The sequence below is a fragment of the Prinia subflava genome, chromosome 12 (genome assembly GCF_021018805.1).
Source record: "Prinia subflava isolate CZ2003 ecotype Zambia chromosome 12, Cam_Psub_1.2, whole genome shotgun sequence".
NCBI classification, from domain to species: Eukaryota; Metazoa; Chordata; class Aves; order Passeriformes; family Cisticolidae; genus Prinia; species Prinia subflava.
Window position 1 is genome coordinate 426,458 of NC_086258.1, and position 23,817 is coordinate 450,274.

Below are 23,817 nucleotides of genomic sequence, written 5' to 3' on the forward strand. Positions count from 1 at the left end.
TCACTGGTAGCACAAGCAGGGAGAATCCCTGGGAAATTCAGAGGGACAGGAACTGGTCCTGGGTGGCCAGAGGATGAAGTCAGTGCTCTTCCTCAAGGTGTGACCACCCGCCAGAGTGGGAATAGGCATGTTCTTCCCAACCATGTTTCCAGGCAGCTCAGTTCCCTCCCTGCAGGAGATGGAGCTGGTCTCTCCTCCAGGTCTACCCTGCCTTTCCCTCCCCTAGACTTAGACATCTCTCCTGCCTCAGCCCTTTCCAAGGCAAATCCCAATACACCTCCTGCTGTTCCCACCTCAGACTGCCTGCTCCCATGCCAGGCCCCCCTCAATGGGTGGAAAATCTGGGGGGTCCTTCCATTGTCAACAGGCACAACCTGGAGCTGGGAAGGAGCAGCTGAGCTGTAAGCATGGCCACCAGGGCAGCTGTGCTCCCCCAAAGACTTTAATTCTCACAGATACAAGTGGGATGAGCCTCTGGCACCAGGAGGCTTGGGCAGAGCAACCACTGGCTTCACCAGCTTTGCCATGCCAGGGAGGTGGGAGCACTCGGCACGGGGACAGTCTGGTGATGGCGGAGAACGGGAGAGTTCAACACAGGAAAATGAGGAGAGCCTGGAGCACCGCTGAGCATGGGGAGCCTGCTGCCATCGCTCCGGGACTGTGTACAGCTGTGTCAGCTCTGGGCTGGCACCACAGAGGAGTCAGTACCCTTCATCCGCCCAGGTGATCTCGTAGTCGGGATACTCAGCCTTCAGCTTCTCTGTGGTTGCAGCGTGGTCAGCTCGTCCAAAGCCCTGCATAGGAAAGAGGGTTCCCAAGGAGAGGTGGTGGGTGACGACTTGCAGGGAAGCCTGGCAAACCCCCAGGGCAACTCTGGCAGACCCCAGCAGCAGAGAGGCCACAGAGCCTGTGCCAACCCCACTGTGGCAGTCCTGCCTGACTCCAGCTGAGGCTGGCATAGCCCCCAGGCAAGAGTACAGTGCCACCCTGAAGCTGGGAAAACTGCATGCACTGTGGCCCAGGGACAACCACCCTGCCCTGGTCCCAGCTGGGCTCTGTACTCAGCCCTCAGCACAGCTGGTGCTGCAGCACAGCCCTGGACTCCTGTCAGCATCCAGGGACCCACCACGCCAGTGATGTCCCCGAGGGTGCCTCCAGTCACCCTTACAAAGCCCCTACAGCACCTGACACTCCTGCAGGAATGCCCTCAGCACATACAAGGTGGGGACATGGTTTTTGTACAGCCCAATTCCCCCAGCGCTGGGTACAGCCACTGCGGGAACCCATGGGACCCCTGGGGGCTCTGGATATGTGGCAGCCCCACATGCAGATGCTGGGGGGTTCACGGGGTCACCCCGCTCTGGCCAAGCATCGCTCATCCGAAAGGGCTCTGCGAAGTCCCCTCCCTGGGGAACTCGGGAGAACGCCCAGGAGCCCCAGGAGCGCCACCCCGCTCACCCCTTCCACCCCCGAGAGGATGGGGAGCCAACTCGGCCGCCGTCAGTGGGACCCACACCGCGAAGGGAGATGCCGCGTCCGTGCGTGGGTCCCCTCGGCCTCCGCTTACCACCGAGTACCCGTAGACGTGGATCTTCCTCTCTTCGGGGCGGTGGGAGAGGCGTCCGCCGCCCAAGCACTCGCAGCTCAGGCCATGCCGCGCCAGCTCCTCCGCGGTGCGCTCGAACAAGTCAGCTGCAGGGAGGGAGCGAGGGGGGGGGGGGGACGCGGGGATCCACCGCCTCAGCCGCCGCGCCGTGACGGGCCAGACCCCCGGCAAGCCCCTGCCCGCCCCCGGGGCCCGCGGCCGCTTCCCTCGGCACCCCGGGCCAGAGCCCCACCCCGCACTCCCGACGCCCCTCACCGTGGTACTCTGCCCAGCCGTGGCCTCGCACGACGTCCTTGGCGAGCGCGCCGGCGCTGCGCACCCGCACCAGCACGTACTTGAAGACACCATCGCCATCGATCTGCACGTCCGGCACCCGCGACAGCGCCTCACCCGCCATCGCTGCCGCCGGCGCGCCGTGCCCGCCTCCTCCGCCCCGCGCCCAATCAGCGCCCGGTCCCTGCCCGTGATCCCGCCTCCTCCGCCTTGTGCCCAATCAGCGCCCGGTCTCTGTCCGTGTTCCCGCCTCCTCCGCCCCGCGCCCAACCAGCGCCCGGTCCCTGCCTGTGTTCCCGCCTCCTCCGCCTTGCGCCCAATCAGCGCCCGGTCTCTGTCCGTGTTCCCGCCTCCTCCGCCCCGCGTCCAACCAGCGCCCGCGGAGCCAGGCCCGGCCCACAGCCAGCGCGGGGTCCCGCCGGGCCCCGGCTCTGGGGATGGAGACTGGTCCGGAGCACGGTCCGGATCCCGGCGGTGGGATCGGCAACGGGGAGCGGGGCCGGGCAGGACGGCGCGGGCGCCACGGGTGACGGGCCTTGGCCACGGCCTCGGCTCTGCCTCCCCTTCCCAGATCCCCGCCACGGTCACCCCCCGCCTGCCCCTCCGGATCCCTCACCGCTGCCGCTCCCTCCCTCCCTCTCCCGGCAGCGTCCAGGGACCCCCAGCCCAGAGCCCGCTCTGTGCCCAGAGCCCGCGTGGTATCCCAGGGCCCCCCCAGCACCTGACGCTCCCGCAGTGACACGCCCAGGACACACAGACACGGTGGGAACACCGTCCTGGTGCAGCCCAGCCACAGCCGCTGGGTATGGCAGCTGCGGGACCCCCGGCGCTGAGGGGGCCCTGGGGCAGGCGCGGGGGCTCTGGGTGTGCGGCAGCCCGGCGTGCAGGGTTTGCGGGCGTGCGGGGCGCCCCTGCTCTGGTCAAGCTGCGCTCACCCGAGGGGGCTCTGCAGGGGCTCGCCAGGCTCTGGGCTCCAGGGCAAACTTCGGGCTGTGCTCCCGTCACCCTCCGTGCCGGCCGCCCGCAGCCCCCTCCCCTTGGTGTAACAGCCGACAGGGTTCTGACAGGACAGCACCTATCTACAGAGGGGATGCCCCCCGCCCTGCGTTCACATGATGTCGTCCAGGAGGTTGGGGCTGGCCACCCAGTCGAGGGTACGAGGCTCGGAGGCCGCCATAATCATGCACATGAACTGTTTGCCCGTCCTCTTGTCGATGGGGTAGATGGTGGTGGGGGTGAAGCGCTTGTTGCTCTCCACGAAGTCGCAGAGCTGCTCGTAGACAGCGGGGAATTCGTGCCGCAGAAAGACGCCGCGGATGCGCAGCTCCCGCTGGATGTTGATGAAGCAGACCTCCCGTGCCTTCCTGCCCTCCTCCCCCTCCTTGTCGATGTCCGCTGTGCCAGGCGGTGGCGTCAGGATCAACGTTTCCATGTCCCGCTCCTTCTTCAAGATCTTCTTCTCGGGGCTGGAGGAGGCTAAGGCCACCTTGGCATATTTCCTGACCGTCGGCACCTGCATCTTCGGTGACGGCCTCTCTGGCACTTTCTGAGTGACGGCCACGGTTACATTCAGCAGGAAACATTCGTTGGGGTCGTACTGGTTGCCTGTCTCCCGCAGTTCCTGGGCATACTCCCCCAGGTTGTCCGAGTAGCTGTCCAGCTCCCGCAGGGACAGGTATGTGGGGGACATCAGCAGGCTCTCCAGCCCAAACTGAAGAAAGTTCTCTGCCGAGCCTGCATTGGGGAAGCCCAGGAAGAGGACACCACGGCCGCGGGAGAGGTATCCCACCTTGGCGATGCGTGAGAAAGCCTTGTGCACCTCGGTGTTCTCACGGCAGAACTGCAGCACGTGGCGGCAGACGCTGCCCACCCGCCCGTAGACGCAGCTGGCCTTGTGCGTGTCCCAGTCCTCACGCCGGCAGTGCCGGGAGCAGTAGTAGGTGTAGCAGCTGTGGCATGATTTGAAGTAGAGGCAGGCGTTGAACATGGTCTCCGTGCGACGGCACTTGGCATTGGAGCACATCATCATGTCATCCTCCTCAGCACTCAGGTCAGGCGAGCAGTTCTCCGGTGACTTTTCAAAGGGACCAGTGGCCGGCGGGACAGGTGGGCGGCGCGGGGTGCCAGCATAGGAGCTGAGGCCCGGCTGCTCCTTTGTGGGTCGGGGTCCCTCGGGCATGTTGTGAGGGACCCGCCTGCCCTCACCCCGCCTGGGGGGCCCTGAGGTGCTACTGCTCAGCAGCTGCTTGAGCTGCTCTGTGAGGCTGTCCCTGTCCCCAGCGCGGTGGCCCGGTGCCGGCTTGTAGTCAATGACAAGGTCGGTGATGAGCTCGTCCAGCTGCTCCAGGCTGCGCTGGCGCCCTGAGCCACTCTCCCTGGCGCTGGGCTGTGGGGTGCAGGGCACAGCATAGGGCCCACGTTCTCGCCCCGCATCCAGCATGTCCCAGCTGGCTGAGCGCCTCTCGCTCCGGCCCAGCCCGTCGGCACGGATGTCGTTGTCGGTGATGGTGATCTCTGGCGTGACATACCAGGAGCGGCCTGGGGGCCCGCGGCTGCCATCTGCGTGCACCCGCTCGAGGATGGAGCTCTCGGAGAGGGACAAGGCCGCATAGCGCTTGGGCGAGCTCGACAGGTTGATCACCACAGGCTGCCGGCGCTCCTCAGGGGATAAGGCACGGTGCTGTTCATGGGCAAGCAAGTTCTCATAGCTGCGCCCACGCTGCAGGGCCTCCTCCCTGCGTGCCGCTGGTGCCAGGATGTTATCCCAGGATTTGGAATAGTGCTGGGTCTCCCGGCCCAGCCGTGGTGGAGTCACGCCATAGCTGGCATGCCAGGAGGAGAACATGGCCTCCCGCCCAGCCGGCTGCGGGGTGAAGCGTGACAATTGCAGGCTCTGGTAGGGCAGCGTGGCCCGCTCGGGGCAGTACCAGTCCCCAAAGTGCAGGGGCTGAGTGCTGCGGGGTGGGGGGCACGTGCGCGACAGCACCTCCCGCTCCCGGTACTTCCCATAGTCTTCGGCATAGAACAGTCGGGCAGCGGAGCCGAGGGCTGGGTATGTCCGAGCATCCTCGGCGTAGAGGGTTTTGACAGGGGTTCCACGCGAAGCATAGTAGCGGGGCTCATCCCCATAGAAGGTGCGGGCAGGTGCCTCCTGCACCGGGTAACTCCGTGCCTCCTCCACGTACAGTGTCCGGGGTGGCATCGTGTGAACAGCAGCCTTGGCCGGGTCCTCGGTGTAAAAGGGCTGGGGCACGGCATGGCGGCTGGGGTAGGGGTAGCTGGCATATCCAGAGCTGCGGAGGGGCATGGCAGGGCTGGGGCACCGCGTTGACTCCTCTGCGTAGAAGAACTTGGCTGGGACACCGGGGGCCGAAAAGGTCATGCAGCCCCTGTCAGGGTACTCCCTGAATTCCCGTGAAGCTGGCACAGGCACTGTCTGGTACGCCAGTGCCCTGGGGTCTGCCTCATAGTACTCACCGGGGTAGGGCAGCAGTGGGGGGTCCCCGCTGTAGGAGTCACTGGGGGTGGGCGTGCGGGATGCGGATGCCTGCCGGCTCCCTGGCACGGTCAGGCTGCGGGCGACCCCAGGGGTGCGGGGCCACCGTGGCGGCTCTGGACGGTTCGGGGCCGCCCGCAGGCTCCGTGCTGTGTGCACCAGCACTGCCTCGTCTGGCTTGATGTCCACTCGGCACTTGACGTGCGGGCTGGCGCCCACCTTGGCCCCTAGCCCTTCCTCGTAGCAATTGCTGCCCAGGCAGAGTGGGGAGATGCGGCTGACGCTGCTCCGCTGCGGCTGGAGCTTGATGGGGTGAACCTCGTTGGCCAGTGCCCGCAGCGGCATCGGGCCCTCACGGCGCGGCGAGGGATCAGTGTGGGAGGGCTCCCGTGCCACTCGCAGCACCTCCCGCCCACGCCGGGCTGGCGGTGGTGATGCCACCCCAGTGATGGGCACCGGGGTCAGGGTGGACTTCACCCGCGGGGTGCTCTTGGAACGGGCTCGGCGCTTCGGCTCGCTCCGCGGCGCAGGGGCTCTGCTGCTGTAAGAGTCTGGTTTTGGCGGTGCCTGCCTGCCCGGCGGCCCCGGCGTGGGCTCAGGCACGCCGGGGCGCGGGCAGGTGCGCTCCATGGCCGGGGGGCTACCCAGCTCTTCCAGCGACTCGATGAAGTCAAAGCTCCTGCAATGGCGCTTGTTGAAGGGCTGCGGCTCGCGGGACAGGGAGGAGGACATGGAGGCGTCACATTGTGGCAGGGGCTGACAGACAACGGAATCCCCAGGGGCTGCTGTCGCCACCTTGATGTCTTGGTACACCGTGGACACCAGGATGTCAGGTGGGTCTGTTCGTGTCATCTTAAAAGCGACTCTTCTCCCACCAGATCCCTGTCACACGGCCTCAGAGGACGGTAGCCCACCCTGCAAGAGAACACATGAGGTGTCTCAATTCTGGAATGACCTCATATCAATCCCCACAGCTCCTGGCTCAGAGCTGGGGGTTGGCCATCTCTTCAGAAATTAAGGTTTAGGGGCATTCGAGCCTCCACTGCTGCTGTTGATAGTCAACTGAAGGAAGAAACTGGAAAGTCTCCAGATCCAGGGTGCAAATCACAGAGCGGCTGGCAGGACATCCATGGGGGCAGCCAGGGAACTCTGCATACCAGCTCAGCACAGCGAGAGAACACAGAGTACTGTGCCCTCTTCCTGGGCTGTAGGACACAGGGACTGTCTTGCAGAATCACATGAACTGGCAGCTCTGAGCAGGGCTGTGGGGGTTCAACACCAGGGTTTTCCGTGGGGAGTGTGTGCTCAGACCGTTGAGAGCACTGGAGTGGTGAGGGGTCTCCTGGGACCGTGTGTACCCACATCCCCAGAACCAGCACTGTAGGGGGGAACAGGCACCATGAGCACCCACCGTGGTGGCTGGGAAGCCCTCACAGTCTGGGGCTCTGTAGGAGGTGGGAGCCACCACCCCTCCCTGTGGTGGCTGCACTTGCTGTGGCCCACAAACACCGCTGTGAGGTGATCACAGTGCTGGCTACGTGAAGTTGCATCACTCCCTGGGTCTTTCAGACCAGGGGTGGCCCCGGGGGTGGCAGAGAGGTGCTGTGGTGGGTGCCCCAACCCACATGTCAGCAGTGATTCCTGCATCACCTCCCTGTGCCAGAGGAGGTGTGCTGGCTTGGTACCCACTGGCTTTGTCTTCTTCTGTGTCCTATGGCTGTGGCACATCCCCTGGTCTCGAGAGCAAGTGTGATGGTGGCTTCAGCTGCCATGGGATATTGGAGTCTGACACCCACTGTGTGCCAGCACCAAGCAGCGCAGTGCTCTGGGACAATGCTATTGGGTGGCCAGGGTGGGCAGAGTCCCCGCAGTGTGACACAGTGTGTGACAATGAGGACATCAGCACAAGATTCCCACAGTGTATGGGGGGGGACAGAGGAAGGGCTTACCCACAGGGCTGAGCGGGTTGTAGCACTGACCTGCTTTACCAGCCCTTTGAGAGCTGCTGTGGTTGCCAGCAGCACTGGGGGATAAGCACCTTCTCTGCCCACAACAGGGACCCCCCCAGCTGTCATCTCCCCGCATCCTCTGAGCATTTGGTGTTGTGGCCACCAAGGTACTGGGTGTGCTGGTTGATGCTGGCTGCTCTGTGTTGCACTAAAGGTGGGTGGGCACTTGGCTATAAAGAGCAGCAGAGGACCACAGGGAAGATGCTTATTGGAGGAAAGGAATTGACTTTATTTAGCAAAAAGCATTGACTACACAGAGATGGGGAGGGGGCCTGGGTTTCTCCTCATTGCCTGCCCCAGGCTGAGGGTGGGGGGTGCAGATGCCAAAGCTGAGGTGACTCCAGTGGGCTTGGGGTGTCTGTCCATGTGATGGGCTGGGAAGAGCAAGATGCCATGAGAAAGGATATGGGGGTCCCAGTGCCTCCCTGCAGAGCTGGGAGGGCAGGTTTGTCCAGAGAGGTGACCCAGTATTGGCTCTGCTGAGTTACAGTATGTGGGAGCTGGGCTGGATCTGGAAAGGCTCTGCACCCCATGCCACAGCCTTGGTGACAGTGGTGTTGGGAAGCCCATTCCATCAGGGTGGCTGGTAGGCAGAGAACTGTAGCCCAGGGTCCTACCTGGTCCAGCAGCAGCAGTGAGGGGGTGGGTGGGCTGAGGTGGCCAAGGGGCCTGTGGTGGCTCCATCCCAGCACTGCAAAACAAACAAGGCATGTAAGGCTCCTGGGGCACCCCGGTGTGGTGGGCGTGTGGCTGCCAGGGCCATGGATGCCTTGTGAACATATGGAGCACCCCAAGAGATCCCTGCAGCCACAGCCCTGTTGAACCAAAAAGAACTGTCACTCAGCGAGGCCACTGTGCACATCCATGTGCACTGGGGATGTGGGCGCTGCATCCCATGGGCACCAGTGTCTTCCACCCACCCAGCAGCACCCACCGCCTGTGGAGCTGTGGAGTTGCCATGGTTTCTCCAAATTATTCCTCCTCTGGGAGGACAGCGTGGGTGAGGACAGCGTGGGTGCAGGGGGAGGCTGCGTGGGGAGCTGGGGCTCTGTGGTGGCGCAGGGAGAGCAGAATCCTCACAAAGCTGCAGGACCCTCTGCCTATTGAGGGGGACAGAGCCGGGATGGCCTCACAGTGCTGCCAATGCCATTACCCTCACATACTCACCAGCCTCTGACACTGACTCCGCAGGAAGAGGGTTTTGCATCCCCTTCTGCTCTCCAACCTCCAGGTTGGTGGGCACCCGGTTGGCTGGATGTCTCCTTCACCCCCAGCGCCGCCCACTTTCGGCAGGCACCAGCCTCCCTACCCGGGGTGCCCACATGGTGTCACCCCGCAGATGTGACACCTGCCGACAGCGCTTGCAGAGCGGGCGGTGCTCACGGAGTGGATGGGAGCCCCCCCGTGGGGTCCTTCCTTTACTCCCGGCACAGGCCCACGTGCTGCTCTCACGCATGAGGGGCTGGGCCGGGGGCGACCCCGCTGCCAGAGGGGCACATGGAGAATGCTGGGAACCGAGTCACTGCTTGCACGTGCCACGCGTGGGCTGTGCGGGGAGGGGTGCAGACGCCCCTCCACCACACCCCACACTGCCTCCGCACTGCAGTGATCTGCCTGCCCCATAACTGCGGCAGGGCACCGCCTGCACACTGCCCATACTGCCAGGAACCTGCCCACACATTGCCTGTGCTCTGCCCCGAGCTGCTGATATACACGGCCCTGCCAGTGCACGGCCTGCCCGTGCTGCCCTCAGCACAGCCCAGGCACTGCCCACTTGCTGTTTGTCCCTGCACGTGGCAAGGGCTGCTGCCTGCCCATCCTGCTCTTGGTGCCTTGGGGCACTGCCCCATGCACCCTGCCCGCACACTGCCCACCCTTGCCTGCATGCTGCCCAGGAATTGCTGCCCATCCTGCCCACTCGCTGCCCACGCACATCCCGCTGAACAGGCAGGAGCGCTGCAGTGGGTACAGTGCCTGCACGCTGCCTGCACATGCAGAGCGCTGAGCACACTGCACTGCCCCCCTGCAGCAGCCCCAGCACACCCTGCGCTGCACCGGGCCTGCTGCCTGCATGGCCAGCAGCGCCAGCGCTGCTCCCGCCGCTGCCCCAGCACTGCTCGCAGCACTGCCCCGAGTGACACCTTGAGTGCACCAGTGGCCCCTGCAGCCAAGGACAGCGTCGTGCTGCAAACACTGTGCTCGAGCAGATGATGCTGGAGGTCCCACCAGCAGCTGCCGTAGGGGCACTGTTGGCTGTGCCCGCTGTGCCTTGGCACAGCCAACCCTCCTGCACACGGGCCTGTGCACCATGTGTGTGTCAGGGGAACACCCATGGCCGCTGCTGCCTGGAACCTTCCCGCGTCGGGAGCTGGCAGCCGCCACGGCCTGTAAGTAAGGGAGCCCCCTGTGCCCCCCGCCCCTGCTTTGCATCCGTGGCAAATAGACACTCTCCACCCGTGCCACCCCCTATGGGGTGCCCTATGCCCTGTGGCGGTTGCCCGCCCTGCACATCCGACACCCCTCCATGCACCCGTTGTGCTCCCCAGCCCCGTGTCTCAGCCTCTCTGCCCCTGGCACTGCCACATCGCCCTCAGGGTCATCCTGCCGGGGGGAGCAGTACCCCCGGCCCAGGAAGGTATCCCCGGTGCCGGCATCCAGGTTGAGGTGAGCAGCACCCCAGGGTGTAGGGACGCCCTGACCCCTGGCCCCTCTAGTCCCTCAGCCTGGGGGGCACCCGCAAACGGGCAAGGCCGGGAGGCAGAGGAGCCAGGGGCACCCAGGAGGGCGAGCTGTGGAGCCGGGTGGACGGTGCATGGGGCGGCCCCCAGGAGAGGGGCGGGTCTGTCCCGGGTGCTGCCGCAGACGCCGGGGCGGTGGCCCCGGCCATCCCCACCCCGCTGCGTACCGGCACCGGGCGGCAGCGGGCAGCACCGGGCCCGCTGGGCCGCGCAGGGCACCGGGGGGAGGGGTGAAGTGTCCCGGCCCGAGCACTGCGGCGGGATGGGACAGAGATGAGGATGCAGTTGGGGCTAGGATAGGGTGAAATGGGGATGGGTATAGGGATGGGATGAGGATAGGGCACACGGAAGTACGGAGAACCCCGAAATACCGGTGCGGTGGGGTGGGATGACTCGGCTCAGGAGCGCGGGATGGGGATGGCCCCAGTGAGGCTGGAGGAATGGAGGGAGCATAGCTATATGGGGACGAGGATATGGGGCACGCGATGATGGTGTGGGGAGCCTGGGCGGTGGGATGCCCCGGGAGGGTCTCCGGGGGATATGATGGGGATGTGGAACACGAGGGGGGGGCGGGGGGGCAAAGGGGGAAAATGTGATGCCGTGCGAGGTGATGGTCGGGGGGTGCCGCGACAGACTGGCCCAGTCGGGGGCTCCCGGGGCTACAGCAAACCCCAGCCCCCTGCCCGCGACCCCTTACCTGCTCCGCGCCAGCCACTCTGGCGGCCCCCGCCGCATCCCCCAGCCGCCGCTGCCGCCGCCGCGTTAGGCTGGGACTGCCGCCGCCCCGGGGACCATGGCCCAGCTCCGCCTGATCCAGCAAGGAACGGCACGGCACGGCTCGGCCCAACGCTCTGCCGCCGCTTGTTTTCTCATAAATACAGCAGGCGGAGTTACCGGCGGGGCTGGCACCGGGACCGGAGCCTCCCCCGGCACCGCCCCCAGACCAGTCCTCATCCCCATCATCCCCATCCTCATCCCCATCCCCATCATTCCCATCCCCATCTCCATCCTCACTCCCCCGCCCGGCTCCGCTCGGTCCCGGTTCCCGGCCCCTCCCCCACCCCTCGCAGCACCCCTTCTTCCCTCCGGCCCTCCGGGCAGGGTCTGGGGGCCCCCGGTGCCATCCCTCAGGGGATTCCCCCGCACCATGGGTGTGCGTGTCCGTGGGACCCGCGGTGCCTCCGGGAGCACCCGGGCTCAGCCCGGCACCGTGTACAGAGACCCCACGGCCCCCACAGGCACCTGCCCTTGCAACGACGGCCCCCCAGTGTCGGCTGGCCCCCAGGCTTGTTCTGCCTGACCTTGCCCCATCACCGTGGCCCTGCGCGGCCGGGCCCGACTGGGCAGCAAAATCCCCTGCTAAGCTCCTCTATGAAATGGCCTCGTTTTCCCAGAGTCTCCGGGGTTGTCACTGCCTGTGGTGGCCGGAGCCCACAGGGATGCTGAGTGATGGAGACAGATGAAGGAGGCACAGAACAAGCCCCAGCGTCTCCAGCACAGCATGGCCTCTGAGTCACAGCTGTGCCTCAGGTTCCCCCTGTCATATTGAGCCGCCCTCTACTGCCCACAGCTCCGTGAGCAGCCCCAGCACCTGTGGGTGCCCTGGCAAGGGGCCATGGCCTGGGACCCACCAATACCTGCCATGGCTCTGAGCCCTGATCTAAGGCTGCTGCTCTCCATGTGTTTCTGCATGGCAGGTGCACCCCGGTATTGCTTCATTCAAAATCCCTGTAGCCAAGATCTTTTCCTCCCTCCACTGCAGCATCAGGAACATGCTGCCTTCCACTGTCTCTGACAGTGCACCAGGCAGAGCAGTGCTGGCAGGCCTGTGGCAGGCTGGCACTGCTGTGATTCCTGCAGGAATGCCCCTGGCAGCAGTGGGCATTCCTGAGCCCACTGGGACCAGCAGTATGTACCCTGGAGGCCGGGCTGAGTACCAGGAACTCATTGCACTGATGAGTGGCACAGGACGTGAGGGAGAAGCTGAGAGCAGGGTTAGCCTGTCCCGGTTGCACACATGGGGACAAGAGAGCCTTGGGACCCCTGCACCGTGTTCAGACAGGCCCCATCACCCCCCACGCACTCCCCAGCACTTTCATATTCCTCTCTGCAGGACATAGGGCTCCGGCTGCTGGTCCAGCTGCTCCCGCTGCTCCCGTGTTCCTGCCCCCGCGGTCCCCGCCACGCCGCTCCATCTGCTCCCGCCTGCTGCCAGCTCCGCGCCAGCCCGCCCCAAGCACCGCCGATGTGGCCGCTGATGCACACTGGGCAGGCTCCGCATCCCCCGTGGATGCAACCACCCAAACGATGCAAGAGCCTATCCCTGTGGAATGCAGAGAGTCCCGGCATGGGAGAGTATGCTGCCTTTAGGGCATCCACTACAGTGCCACCCTCTGTCCATGCAGCTGTGGCCCTGGGTGACACCTGCATGGATTGAGGTCACCTGTCCGGAGATCTGGGCTTTGGAAAGGCTGTAGGTCTGAAATTAGGGAACAAACGGGCTGGACCATGTCCCCCAAGCCCTATGGCAGGGGACAGTGAGACCATCTGCTCCCCGTGTGAGGCTGCTATTCCAGGCTGGAAAGTGCTTAGGGATCCAACTGCACCACAGGCAGGTCTCCACTACCCGGAGATGGCAGCGCTATGTCATGTGCTCAGGGCAGTGGGGCTCTGCACACTGTGGCAGCCAGTGGCAGCCTGTGGCAGAGGAGAAAATGTCCTTCGAGGTCAGAGCTGAGGGCTGTAGTCATACTGGCTGTTCAGGGCTGTCATCTGCCCTCAGCACATGGCCGTGCTGCTGCTGCTTTGGGCTCTCACACCCCGGGTTCCCAGTCTGTGGCACTCAGGCAGGAGAGGCAATCCCAGCCCCACAGGAACTGAGAAGGGATGGGGGGCAGGACTGAGGGGCTGCCCCTGGTCTTGTTCCCACCACCCACAGGGGTTGCAGCCCCTCAGATGGAGGGGATCCCCTTGGCACAGCCATGTGGGCAGCAGGACTCAGCAGGCTGGGACGGAACTGTCCCCTACTCCTGTGTGGAGGACAGAGGTGTTGGGGCCCTGCCATGGCTCTGCAGGTCCAGGCTTGTCCCTGGCCAAGCTGCCAGGGCCCCTGTTCTGCCACGGGAACATGTGAGTAGCCAGAGGGATCCCAGAAGCCTGGCTCCTGCAACCCTACAAGGAAAAGGCCAGCCTAGTGCCTGTCCCCAGACAGGAGCAGCACCTGTCCCTGTGTCCAGGCTGCCCCACTGTGGCTTGCTGTCAAGACCAGGAGCAGCCAAGCTGGGCCAGTGTGGAGGCAAATCCCCCTTTCTTTGGGCCTTTGCCTCCTCGGTGCCGAGTCCTCCCCTAGACCCCATGGGGAGCAGAGCCAAAATGTTCACTGTGTCCCCGTGACTCAGTTTCCCCACCAGCTCCTGACAGTGTGTACCTGGCCAAAGTGTCTGCTGCTGACAAACTTAGTTATGCTGGGCCCCATCCAAAAGGGAAACTGAGGCACAGAGGAGCAACATGCCCAAAGGTCACCCTGGAGGTCTGTGGTGACTCTGGACACTTGGTGAGACCCAAAGCAGGGCAGATCTCATCCTGGGAGGGCCATGTGGGGTTCACACCTGTCCTACACAGCTGCAAAGCTGGGGGGAAGGGAGTGGGGGGGGGGTTGTGGTCCCCCAGCCCTCCCGAAGGACAATTCATTGAGGCCATGCTGAGAACTCGCTGTGAGATGTGATACTAACCTGGGCACAGGATATTGGATCCCCTGATACAGCCCGATTGTGTCCCTTGGTGCAGCTCAGAGCAGGAATGGATCACCCAACACAAGGGCCCCCCACGCCTGCCCTGAGGATGCTGACCCTCGTGGGGCCAGGCACAGTGGCAGAGGTCAGACCCCAAACCTGTTGGGCTAGGAGCTCTCCTGGCCCAGCCCTCATGTCAGACCACAAACTTGTGGAGGCAGAGCAGGGTCAGGGCCGGGGGAGATTGGTGGGGACCTCAGGGACATGAGTAAGGGACCACAGCTCTGACTGGGCCAGCACACAGCAGTTTTGAAGCATTAGAAAGACCTTTCCGAGCATTTGCAAAACACTGCCAGGAGGGTCAGAGGCTCACCAGGAGGCAGGTATGGGCAGGCTCAGGTGGGCAGCCAGGGGAGGCCTCCAGAATGAGGGTTTTCTCCAGGATGCCTGTGGCAGCATGGAGGCCCTCCCAATACTAAGGCCAGCCATGGCACCAACTCTCCCTGGGCAGGTTGAGCTGTCACCTCTGTGTGACAGCTGTGAAGGGCGAGAGGGTCAGACCCCAGCCAGGGGGGGCTGACAGAACAGAGGGCTGGAGCCCCTCTGTTCTGGAGCCAAACTGGGAGAGCTGGGGTTGTTCAGCCTGGAGAACAGAGCACCTTCCAGTGTCTTAAGAGGCTCCAGAAGAGCTGGAGAGGGACAGGACACAGGGAATGGCTTCCCACTTCCAGAGAGCAGGGATGGATGGGAGATTGGGAAGGAATTGTTCCTTGGGAGGTGGTGAGGCCCTGGCATAGGGTGCCCAGAGCAGCTGTGGCTGCCCCTGGATCCCTGGAAGTGTCCAAGGCCAGGCTGGATGGGGCTTGGAGCAGGCTGGGATAGTGGAAGGTGTCCCTGTCCATGGCAGGGGTGGAATGAAGCTAGCTTTAATGTCCTTTCAAAAACCAGTTTATGATTCCATGACCTGACCACAAGGCCCACTGGAGGTCAGTGGAGCCCATCCCCCTTGGAGCAGCAAGATTGTCATCAGAAATTCTACCCATTGGTTGGGACACGGCCCAAAGGAACTCCTTGAGGCTGAGTCCTCACCTTACTGAGGGAATGATTGCAGATTCTGGGTTAGCTGTCCTAAAATCTTGGGAATTCTCAAGTCAGCCAAGCAGTAACAATTCCATTTGAAATCACAAACCCATATTCAAATGTTGATGGGGCTTTAGTTGGTTTACCTGCTTTATAAAATAAATCTCAATTGAATATACTGTTTTTCTGAGTTTTGTAAGATCCTGTGACCCTCCGGCAGCCCCAGTTTGGCAGGGGGACAGGGGCACTGGTGTGGTGATGCCAGGGGAAGCCAACATGGCCCACTTTGAGAAAGCAAAAAGAGAAAGATTCCTCAGAGAAACGCTGAAAGCAATTGGAAAAATTGGTATTGGAAAAATACCTGGAAGGACGTTAAACACAAAAACCAATTTCCACCTTGCCCTGTGCCGGGCGCGTTACTGAGGAACGGTGAGGTGGCACACCCTTCCTGACAGGCGGGGCAGCCCGCCCAGCCCCGCTGCGCCCTGGATCTGCCCAGCGGGACATGACGGATTGGCAGATGCCAAGCAGTCAATAGGTCCCAAAAATGCCCAGCCTGGGGAGCCGGAGGCCAAGCTGTCCTCCCAGGGGTGCCCCTGCCAGCCCAAGGGCCAGGGCGGGCTGCCCGGGACTGTCTGGGATGGGGGTGGGACATGTCAGACCAGGCCGGCAGTTTGGGACTCTGCCTCTCCCAGCTGTGGGATCCCCACGTTACCTTGGAAACAGAGGATTTCACTGCAGCTTGCAGTGGTGCTGCCTGCGGTGGGGCAGAGGCCCATGCCCGCCGCTGTCCCCGGCACGGCGAGTCCCAAGTTGGAAGTGCTGGGGAAGGGCCAAGTGGCCCCGGTGGCACAGCGGAGTGAGGGGAGGCTGCGCAGCTCAACACGGAGCCCGCGATGGGAAGCGACAGCGCGGTGCCGGCACCACCAACCTGCTCCCGGGGCCACCTACGAGACGAGCCGGTGACAGGACGATTGCACCCGCGGGGTGACGGCTGCGCCGGGAACGGGCTGGGGCGCGCCTCGAGTCAAGCGTGAGCCTCCGCTGAGGCAGCTCCTGGCTCTCGCTCGGCTTCCCAAACGCAGCACGGAACGGGTCAGGGAGCCACCCGCAGCACCGGGAGGTGATGCTGGGTCCGTGCCGTGCTCCCGATAGGATGTGATTCCATGGGAAGAGGCTGCAGCTGGGGCTGGCCAGGCCTGTGGGCAGGAGATGGGTGCTTCATCCCCCCCACGGATGCTATAGCCACCCAAGCGGTGGTGAGGGCTCCAGCACTGGGGGAACAATGCAGGGCACCCCAAAATGGGGATGGGGGCCTGTGGCACCCTCCTATGGGTTTCCCTGTGGGAAACAGGGGTGACTGGCACTCAGTGCCTCACCATGCTGGGGCTCGTGTGTGTGACATAGGTGACCCTGGGAAGCGTCGGAGTGACCCCACTCCCTCCCACAGGGAGGGATGAGTATTTAATAAGTTCACAGTGGGGATGAATATTTGATCATTTGATACCTTCTCTTTCTCCCGGGCTCTCTGTTCCCCACCCTCCCTGTGTGGCAGCCACAGTGGGGGGCAAAGGGTGGGCACAGAGCACCCACGGCAGGACCAGCCTTGTGGGAGCAGAAAGGGTCTGGCAGCCACCCCACCCCTGCTCCTGGGGAAGGGCTGAGGAGAGAGCAGCACAGGCAGGGCTGGGCGCACAGGAAGGGCAGGGCAGTGCAGCGGGCATGGGCCTCTGTCCCCACCGCAGGCAGCACCACTGCAAGCTGCTGTGAAATCCTCTGTTTCCAAGGTAACATGGGGATCCCACAGCTGGGAGAGGCAGAGCTGGAATGGGATGAGATGCTCGCTGCCGGCACCCTGCAGCTCCTGTCTGTGGGTGATGCTCTCCTTTTCCCAAGCTGGCTGGCATCAGTGTGATGCTTGGCTGGAGGCAGGAGGGTCTCTACTCCTTCCAGCTTCTCTCCTCTCTCCTTCTCATCCTCTCCCTGCATCCAGCTCTGAACCAAGGGAGAAACCAGGCCCTGCTGCTCACCTGGGGGCTGGGGAGGGAGCTGGACCCTGCCCTGCTGGCCCCCTGAGCTTGGTGGTACCCAAGGGTGAGGTGAAGCCTTTTGAGCAGCTACTGAGAAGTCTCTGCCTGCACAGAGAGCTGTAACCCCACATTCCTGTTGGGGTTCCTCGGGAAGGACCAGTTAATCCCCAAAGGCTTGCAGGAAAGCAGTCTCGAGGTCAGGCTCAGGGCATCCATCTGCTGACCCACAGCAGGGCCACAGGCAAACTCTGTTTCAGATACCCTTGTGCCCCACAGTGGCTGTGAGGAGGGATCACCGTGTTGCCCTGCCGCCAGTGCACTGGGCAAGGTGCTGAGTCTCCCTCCAGCCCCCCTCAGTGATGCCACACAGCAGCCTGGTCACTCGGGACTTCCCATAGCTGCAGGGGTGCCCAGACACGACCCCAACAGGTGGGAACCTATCACCTCACACCTGCCACGGAGCTGCTGCCCGCCAAAGGCACAGGGAGGGGTTTTTCTGCTGCCAGTTCCAGGGAAAAGCCTGCTCTTTCCCCAGCTGGCTGGCTCTCTCCTGCAGCCAGCCTGCAGACACCAGCTCGGGCTCCAGCCGTGGCTGCTGCCCAGGCCAAGCCTCATGCACTGGGAGCTTTCTCCACGCCATCCTGGAGCACGGAGAGGTGGGACTGACATCCCGCAGGTGTCCCCTGCCACCAGGAGGCACAGCACCCCCACCCGCCTCCTGCCTCCCATCTCCCATCTCCTCTCTGTGGCAATGGAGAGCTGCACTATTCCTCCTCTAAGGCACAGCCTGCCAACAGCTTGGGGGTAACCAGGATTTTTAGGCGTTCCCAGGCTGGCTGCCCCATGGCAGTATCCCCAAGCAGCTTCAAGCAGAGCACACACAGTGCATGCAGACACTCCTCCTTTAACCTGAAACGGAGCCCTGCTCCCCACAGGCTGCCTGAGTCCCCAGTTTAGCTGACCTCACCATACCTCACCCCACTGGGGTCTGCCTGAGCCCACGGGATAGCCCATGACGGCTCACTGAAGGTATCAGAGGATAATTCCCTCTGCTCAGCAACCACCCTGCCACGGGTTTGGGAGAGGAAGCTTGGATACTCACCATGGAGCACCCTTGGGCCAGAACACGCCAGACATGCCTGGGATGCTGCAGGTTGGTTTTGGAGGCAAACCCACCACTTAAAAAGGCTCAGCTACTTGTCCTGGTATCTTTATGCAGCAGACTGAGCCAGAGCTGGATTAATTCTATTATGCCATGATTGAGGCTGTTGCTAGGCTACAGCCCCGGTCCCTAAACCCGTCCTACTGCAGGATTTCCCCATCATCACTGATCTGGCTGCTCCGGGGCATCCCAGAGGACAGGGAAGCACCATGGGCTCTCCAAGCAGCTGGACCCTTGGATGTGGGCACATTGCAGGCAGAAAACCTATCATGGCCCCAGCCCAGCCCCTGCCCAGGTTCATCCTGTGCCAGGGTTGGGGGCAGCCAGGTTGCCCCCCAGAGCCTCCAAGAGCATTCACAGCTTTACACATTAATTTTGTGTCCTGCTAAAATTCAATTTCCAATGACATTTTCACTGCTGGGAGGAAGGAAGCAAATTCCCACCCTGGGTCTTGGCAAGCCAGGGAAAGACTTGTCATGACTTTATGGGAGCAACAGAAATAGGGCAAAGCTGTATCCCTCAAAGGGCACCATCAGGGCACTCCTTGCATGTGGCCCTTGTCACTGACCATGGGAAATGAAGAAGGCTGGGTGCCCTGGTGACACAGGCTACAGCTGTGGAAAAGGCCAGCCCATCCCAGGGTCAGTAGGAGAGGGGTTACATGGGAATCGTTAAGAACCAGCCCTGGCATGACCTCCTGTGGACTGGCATGACTACAGAGAGATGAACTCTGAGGGGAACTGGTGCCAAGAATGGCAGAGCCAGGTAATGACCTGGCCAGCAGGACAGTGGTGGAGCAGGGACAGAGCCCCATTGGTAAAGGGCTGTGAAGAGGGAGCAGCACTTAAAGTTTAAGTGCCCTGGCAAAGTAACAAATCAGCAGAAATTGCCAGGAATAAATCTAGATGGCAGTGATCAGACAGCTCCTGAGCCCCAGGGCAGAAGGTGATGGACAGCTTTCCACAGGGATCATAAAATCATGGAGTGCTGTGGGTTGGAAGGGTCCTTAAAGATCAGCTGGTTTCAACCACTTGCTATGGGCAGGGAAACAGCTGGAGTGGGGGTGGCAGGAACTGCAGGGACCTGTCTGCTTGTCCTGATGCTGGTTCCCTGTTGCCATGAGTTTTCCTAGCTAGCTGAGCATTTCATATTAAGTAGAAGTTCATACCTTCTCACACTCTTTTCATGTAAACATCAGCTATGTTCTATAAACATAGTCTTTGTTTTCACATTCCAGGCTGAGACAAACAAGACTTTGTGACAGTCCCCTTGACCAATAGGTTGAGAGGTGGGGCTGTTAACTCTCCAATCCATAGTCATCTTGCCAGAGGTATATAATAGGAAGAATAAACTAAGGGCAGCTCTCCTGCCCTTCTGCTCTGTTTGAACCCAGACCTCTGTCTCCTGAGTGTCCTTATCTAGCTAGGCTCGCGGTGATAGTTCCCTACCTGGGGTTTGACAGGAAACAGCCACAGGCCACATATGAGCCATGGTCTCTTTGGCACAGGCCCTGCAGGGCTGGGGCACGTGGCTCAGCAGCTCGGATCTCCTGCAGGGAGTTCTGTGACAACCACTAGGATAGGCCAATGTAAGGAGGAGCTTTTTCAGCAGGCTGGGCCAGTCACCTGTGCCAAGGAGACCTGGGCCATCAGGAGGGCATGCTGTGCACACAGGGGGAATCCTGGGGGCAGCAGGCACAGAACAGAGGAGGTGGGCAGCTTCATGCCATAGGTGCAAGGCAGCTGGAAGGTTTCCCCAAAACTGGGTCCACGAGTGTGGAGCCACGAGGCTGTCAGGCAGGGTGGAGCCCGCCGAGCTCAGGTCAGTGTGTCAGTGTGCTCCAGAGTCTGACTGCACCCACAGCTCCTCACAGCCCCTCACAGCACCCACAGCCCCTCAGAGCTCCTCACAGCCCCTCACAGCACCCACAGCCCCTCACAGCCCCTTACAGCTCCTCACAGCACCCACAGCCCCTCACAGCAGCTGCATTGTAAGAGCTGGGAGCTGCTGAGTGACAACAGCTGTGAACTGTCATGCTTGACTGTCCCACTCCAGGGATGGGTATGGAAAGGAATACTCCCTAAATAAACACCTGCAGAGAATGCAACAGCACCTGGGCCATCTTGGCTGGGAGGACAGTGAGTGAGAGCAGGGGCCCTTGGAATTTTCTCCTGGCTTATCCCAAGTGCTCTGGCTCCAAGCTGGCACAGTGGAAGACAAGACACTTTGGTGGCCCTGGAGATCCCAGGCAGCCAGGGAAGCAGGCACTGCTCTGTCTGTGATGGATGAGGCTCCCCCTGCTGTGCTGGGTAACCAGCCCCAGCCAAAATGCAGTGATAAATGCACACTTTCCCCTCCTTCTGCTCCAAACTCTGCCCCTGCAGCTCTGGCCAGCAGTAGCTCCAATAAACTGCAGCTCCTCAGCCTTAAGCTCTTGATTTTTTTTGGATGCCTGATAAAACCAAAAGCAAATACCCTGGTACCTGCAGCGATGCTTGCAGTAACTATTTATATTATCGTGATCCTACAGAAGCTTCCCATAATGACAGGCACGTACATACTTTTTATATTTAGCTTCTTTGGAAGGATGGCATGGGAAAGCGTGGCTCAAACAAGGCCTATTTCCTTCTCCTCTCCCTCATGCTTCCTTGCTCTGGATCACAGCTCATGCTGTAGCCCAAACCAGTTCAAATGGAAGGTGTCCCTGCCCATGGCAGGAGGCTGGAATGTGATGAGCTTTAAGGTCTCTTCCAATCTAAATCGGTCTGGGATTCTGTGTGTATTATAAAAAGGGTCTTTTTGCTGCTCTTCCCTTCAATGCTCCCATTCTATCCACAAGGTAGGATTTCTCTGGCCTTGCTGCGGAAAGCAAACCATGCCACACACCCTCCTGAGGCTTGAATGTAAGTAACGCCAGCTTGCGCATCTGCTTTCCTCTTCTACAGGAGTATTTTGGAGCAGAATGACTCATCTTTGCTTGTTTTTGCCTCAGCTCCTTGTGCTGACAAGCTGCAGGGAATGTGGAGGCTCCTACAGCAGCAAACCTGGCCCAGGAGCCAGACACACCAAGACCTGTGCTGCTGTCAGCAGGGACTGGACACCAGTACAGTCCCCTGTACCCACACCTGACCAGAACCCCTGCACTCTCTATGCTGTGGGAAGCAACAGCTCTCTCAGGACAAACGTCCATTTTGGGGAAAGAACTCATGGTTTTTATGTTCAGCTCTTTTTTTGAATGGTTTTTAATTCAGTGCCCTGTCCCACGAGGTGTGGGAACACAACAGCACAAGGAAGGACACGCAACTCTCGAGCTCAGGCACAGGGGCTCTGGGGTAGAAGAAGATGTGCAGAGACAGGTGTACAACAGAGCTTTATAGTCAGAATGGACTGTACCAGGGTCTTTCAATGCAAAAATGGAACATGACCCAAAATCCTGATGGAACAGAAGCACTTTTGGGACCACGGCAGCTGAGGCTCAAGCTCCCACCTGCCTTTGCCCAAAAGGGCCACAAACCTGTCCCGTCTCAATCTTCCTTTTTCTCCCCAGATGTGGAAAGTTTGAACTGTCCCATGCAATTCCCCTACAGTGCCACATGGAATGCTCAGAGGAGGCAAGTGCTAATGGCAGACAGACCTGAACAACATACTGCTCATGCAGCAAAAACCCAGTTTGTTTTATAGGGAAATGGTTACAAGTGCATTTTGAGCGCAAGAAAAATGTAGCAGGAAATACCTGCTGGTCAAGACAGCTCTGGAGTGGTTAGTGGATCAAAAGAACACATTGCTTTATAAGGATGCAGAAGAAAACTCCAGTTTGGATTTCGTGCCTGACATTCTACAACAGAAAGGGGTGAGGGAGAACAAAACCAAACCTCAAATCAACTTACAAGCAAGAGGGGAATGTAACACGCAGAAGCTGGAGCAAGCTTTACCATCTGAGCTGAGCAAGGGACCCAGACCCAAACCAGGAGGGGCACAGAGAACTGACCAGCTCCATCAGACACAGGGGCTGCTCACAGACACAGGTGAGTGCCAAGGGGTGGCCGTAGTGCCCATCCAACAGCTGCTGAGGAGGTACTAATCCATGGGTTTAAGTTCAAAGCAAAAACTAAAAAGCTTCCCAAACTCATGGGACAGAGGAAGCTCTCTGCTTGGGGCAGGAAAGCCAGCATGCTGGCTGGCTGCAGGATGGACAGAACCTGGAACAGGACGGATACTGCTGAGCTGCAGTGCTGGTCCCTCTCAGCACAGAGCAGCAGCTGGGATTTACAGCCTGACTGGAAAATGCCTGAGAAGCAAATGCCTTGCCATACCAGCACTGCCCTGTTGCCAGTTCTGAAGCTCTGGATATCTTCATTTCCACATGGAGTCATGTCCCTGAGAGGTCCCAGCAGCAGGGGATTCTGGAATATGCAAATTCAAGGGTGGAAAATGCAGAAAAGCACTGATCTTTCTCTCTCTTTCAGGTTGCTTTGCACTTTTAATGGTTTTCCCAAACTGCATAGCAGCTTACATGTAGTGTCTGAGACACTGGGGCCACGGAAATCAATGGGCTTCATGAATTCCTACAGCAGCACCAGTGAGGGCTAATTAAGCTGCTGTGCAGAAAGGTCCTGTTCAAAGTATTTCAACAATCACACACTCTCTCTCACATTGACCCTGTGCCTGCTGCTTTAGAGAGCTGTACCATAGCATGATCTGCTTGACTTAAAGCTTATCAACTGCTGGGTGAAGCAATGGCCAATATCACCTTTCTCCTTAAAAAAAAAGGAAGGATAAGAATACTTGAGACAGTCAAGCACAATGCGTTCATGCGGCATGTTTTGTTGCACTCCTCTTAACAAGACAGGAATTTCAGGTGTGCAGGAGTGGAATGCAGCAGGGACAGAGCAGGAGGCAGGTCCCCTTACCCCATAGCCTGCCAGTGACCTGATGGGGCATCTCTGGAAGGAGAAAAACCGACAGCCTGGCAGCAGGCCTGGGAGCCATGCCCTGAACCTTCCCCTGGCTCAGTACATCTCAGCTGGGTTTTCTTTGTGTAACGACGCCCCAGAGCAGCACACACATATGTAAAGCTTTTGTTTTGCTCACTCTGGTTTGAGAGACAATAGAGCAAAGGGCCAAAGCTTTATACATCTGTGCCTGTCCTGGGGTGACTCGTCAGAGAAGATGGAGACAGCCATGATGCAGAGTCCACTTGCAGCCAAACTACAGCTCCTCGTAATCCCCTCCGCCCTGTGGTTTGCTCATGCTGGCTCCTCCTCCGCCAAGAAAAGCCTCAAGTTCATCTATCTCGCTGCTTTTCTCCTTGCTCTTCTTTTTCTTTTTCTTTTTCTCTTTCTCCTCTTTGCTCTCCTCCTTCTCTTTGCTCTTCTTGTGTTTGCTCTTCTTTTTCACTGACTTGTCCTCTTCCTGCAAAACGAGAACATTTTTATTGGCAAATGCTCCGAGTATGCCAGTGACCCAGGATGTACTGCCCTGACACCTGACTCTGAACAATGGTTTGGACTGGAAAGCACCTACTCCAACCCCTGTGCCACTGGCAGGGATGTCTTCAATTGGATCAGCAATCTTACTCAGGTTGAAGCACTAAAGACCCTTCTGTGATTTTGGACAGAAAAGCAGACAGACCATTTGGGTTATACAGGGCACTGGTCTGTCAGACAATTCGTGCCCAACAATACCATGGTAC

At 60.6% G+C, this 23,817-nt stretch overlaps 3 protein-coding genes across 3 annotated transcripts in view; all 3 read right to left on the reverse strand.

Moving 5' to 3' along the window:
• Window positions 1–374: 374 nt before the first annotated feature.
• PHPT1 (phosphohistidine phosphatase 1) lies at window positions 375–2,024 on the reverse strand. The gene is made up of 3 exons (XM_063409183.1): window positions 1,862–2,024; window positions 1,568–1,692; window positions 375–794 (listed from the first exon to the last, which is right to left on the reverse strand). The coding sequence occupies exons 1-3, from the start codon at window positions 2,001–2,003 to the stop codon at window positions 702–704; spliced, it is 360 nt and encodes a 119-aa protein (XP_063265253.1). The 5' UTR covers window positions 2,004–2,024; the 3' UTR covers window positions 375–701.
• A 774-nt stretch (window positions 2,025–2,798) lies between these two features.
• AJM1 (apical junction component 1 homolog) lies at window positions 2,799–11,151 on the reverse strand. The gene is made up of 3 exons (XM_063409182.1): window positions 10,820–11,151; window positions 8,002–8,075; window positions 2,799–6,290 (listed from the first exon to the last, which is right to left on the reverse strand). Exon 3 carries the CDS (start codon window positions 6,225–6,227, stop codon window positions 2,988–2,990), a length of 3,240 nt encoding a protein of 1,079 aa, XP_063265252.1. The 5' UTR covers window positions 6,228–6,290; window positions 8,002–8,075; window positions 10,820–11,151; the 3' UTR covers window positions 2,799–2,987.
• Window positions 11,152–21,349: 10,198 nt separating this feature from the next.
• Window positions 21,350–23,817, reverse strand: part of RABL6 (RAB, member RAS oncogene family like 6) — a 54,796-nt gene continuing 52,328 nt past the window's right edge. The window contains exon 15 of the mRNA XM_063409006.1: window positions 21,350–23,537. Within this exon, the coding sequence (XP_063265076.1) occupies window positions 23,334–23,537 (204 nt within the window). The 3' untranslated portion in view covers window positions 21,350–23,333. The remainder of the gene's footprint in view (window positions 23,538–23,817) is intronic.

Bases quoted from the DNA above. Each gene is read 5' to 3' on its own strand.
- PHPT1 (XM_063409183.1), bottom strand. From the start codon at position 2,003: ATGGCGGGTGAGGCGCTGTCGCGGGTGCCGGACGTGCAGATCGATGGC. The intron at 1,693-1,861 runs GTGAGGGGCGTC...CCCTCCCTGCAG, and splicing joins CGGCTGGGCAGAGTACCACG to CTGACTTGTTCGAGCGCACC. The intron at 795-1,567 runs GTAAGCGGAGGC...TTTCCTATGCAG, and splicing joins ACGTCTACGGGTACTCGGTG to GGCTTTGGACGAGCTGACCA.
- AJM1 (XM_063409182.1), bottom strand. From the start codon at position 6,227: ATGACACGAACAGACCCACCTGACATCCTGGTGTCCACGGTGTACCAA.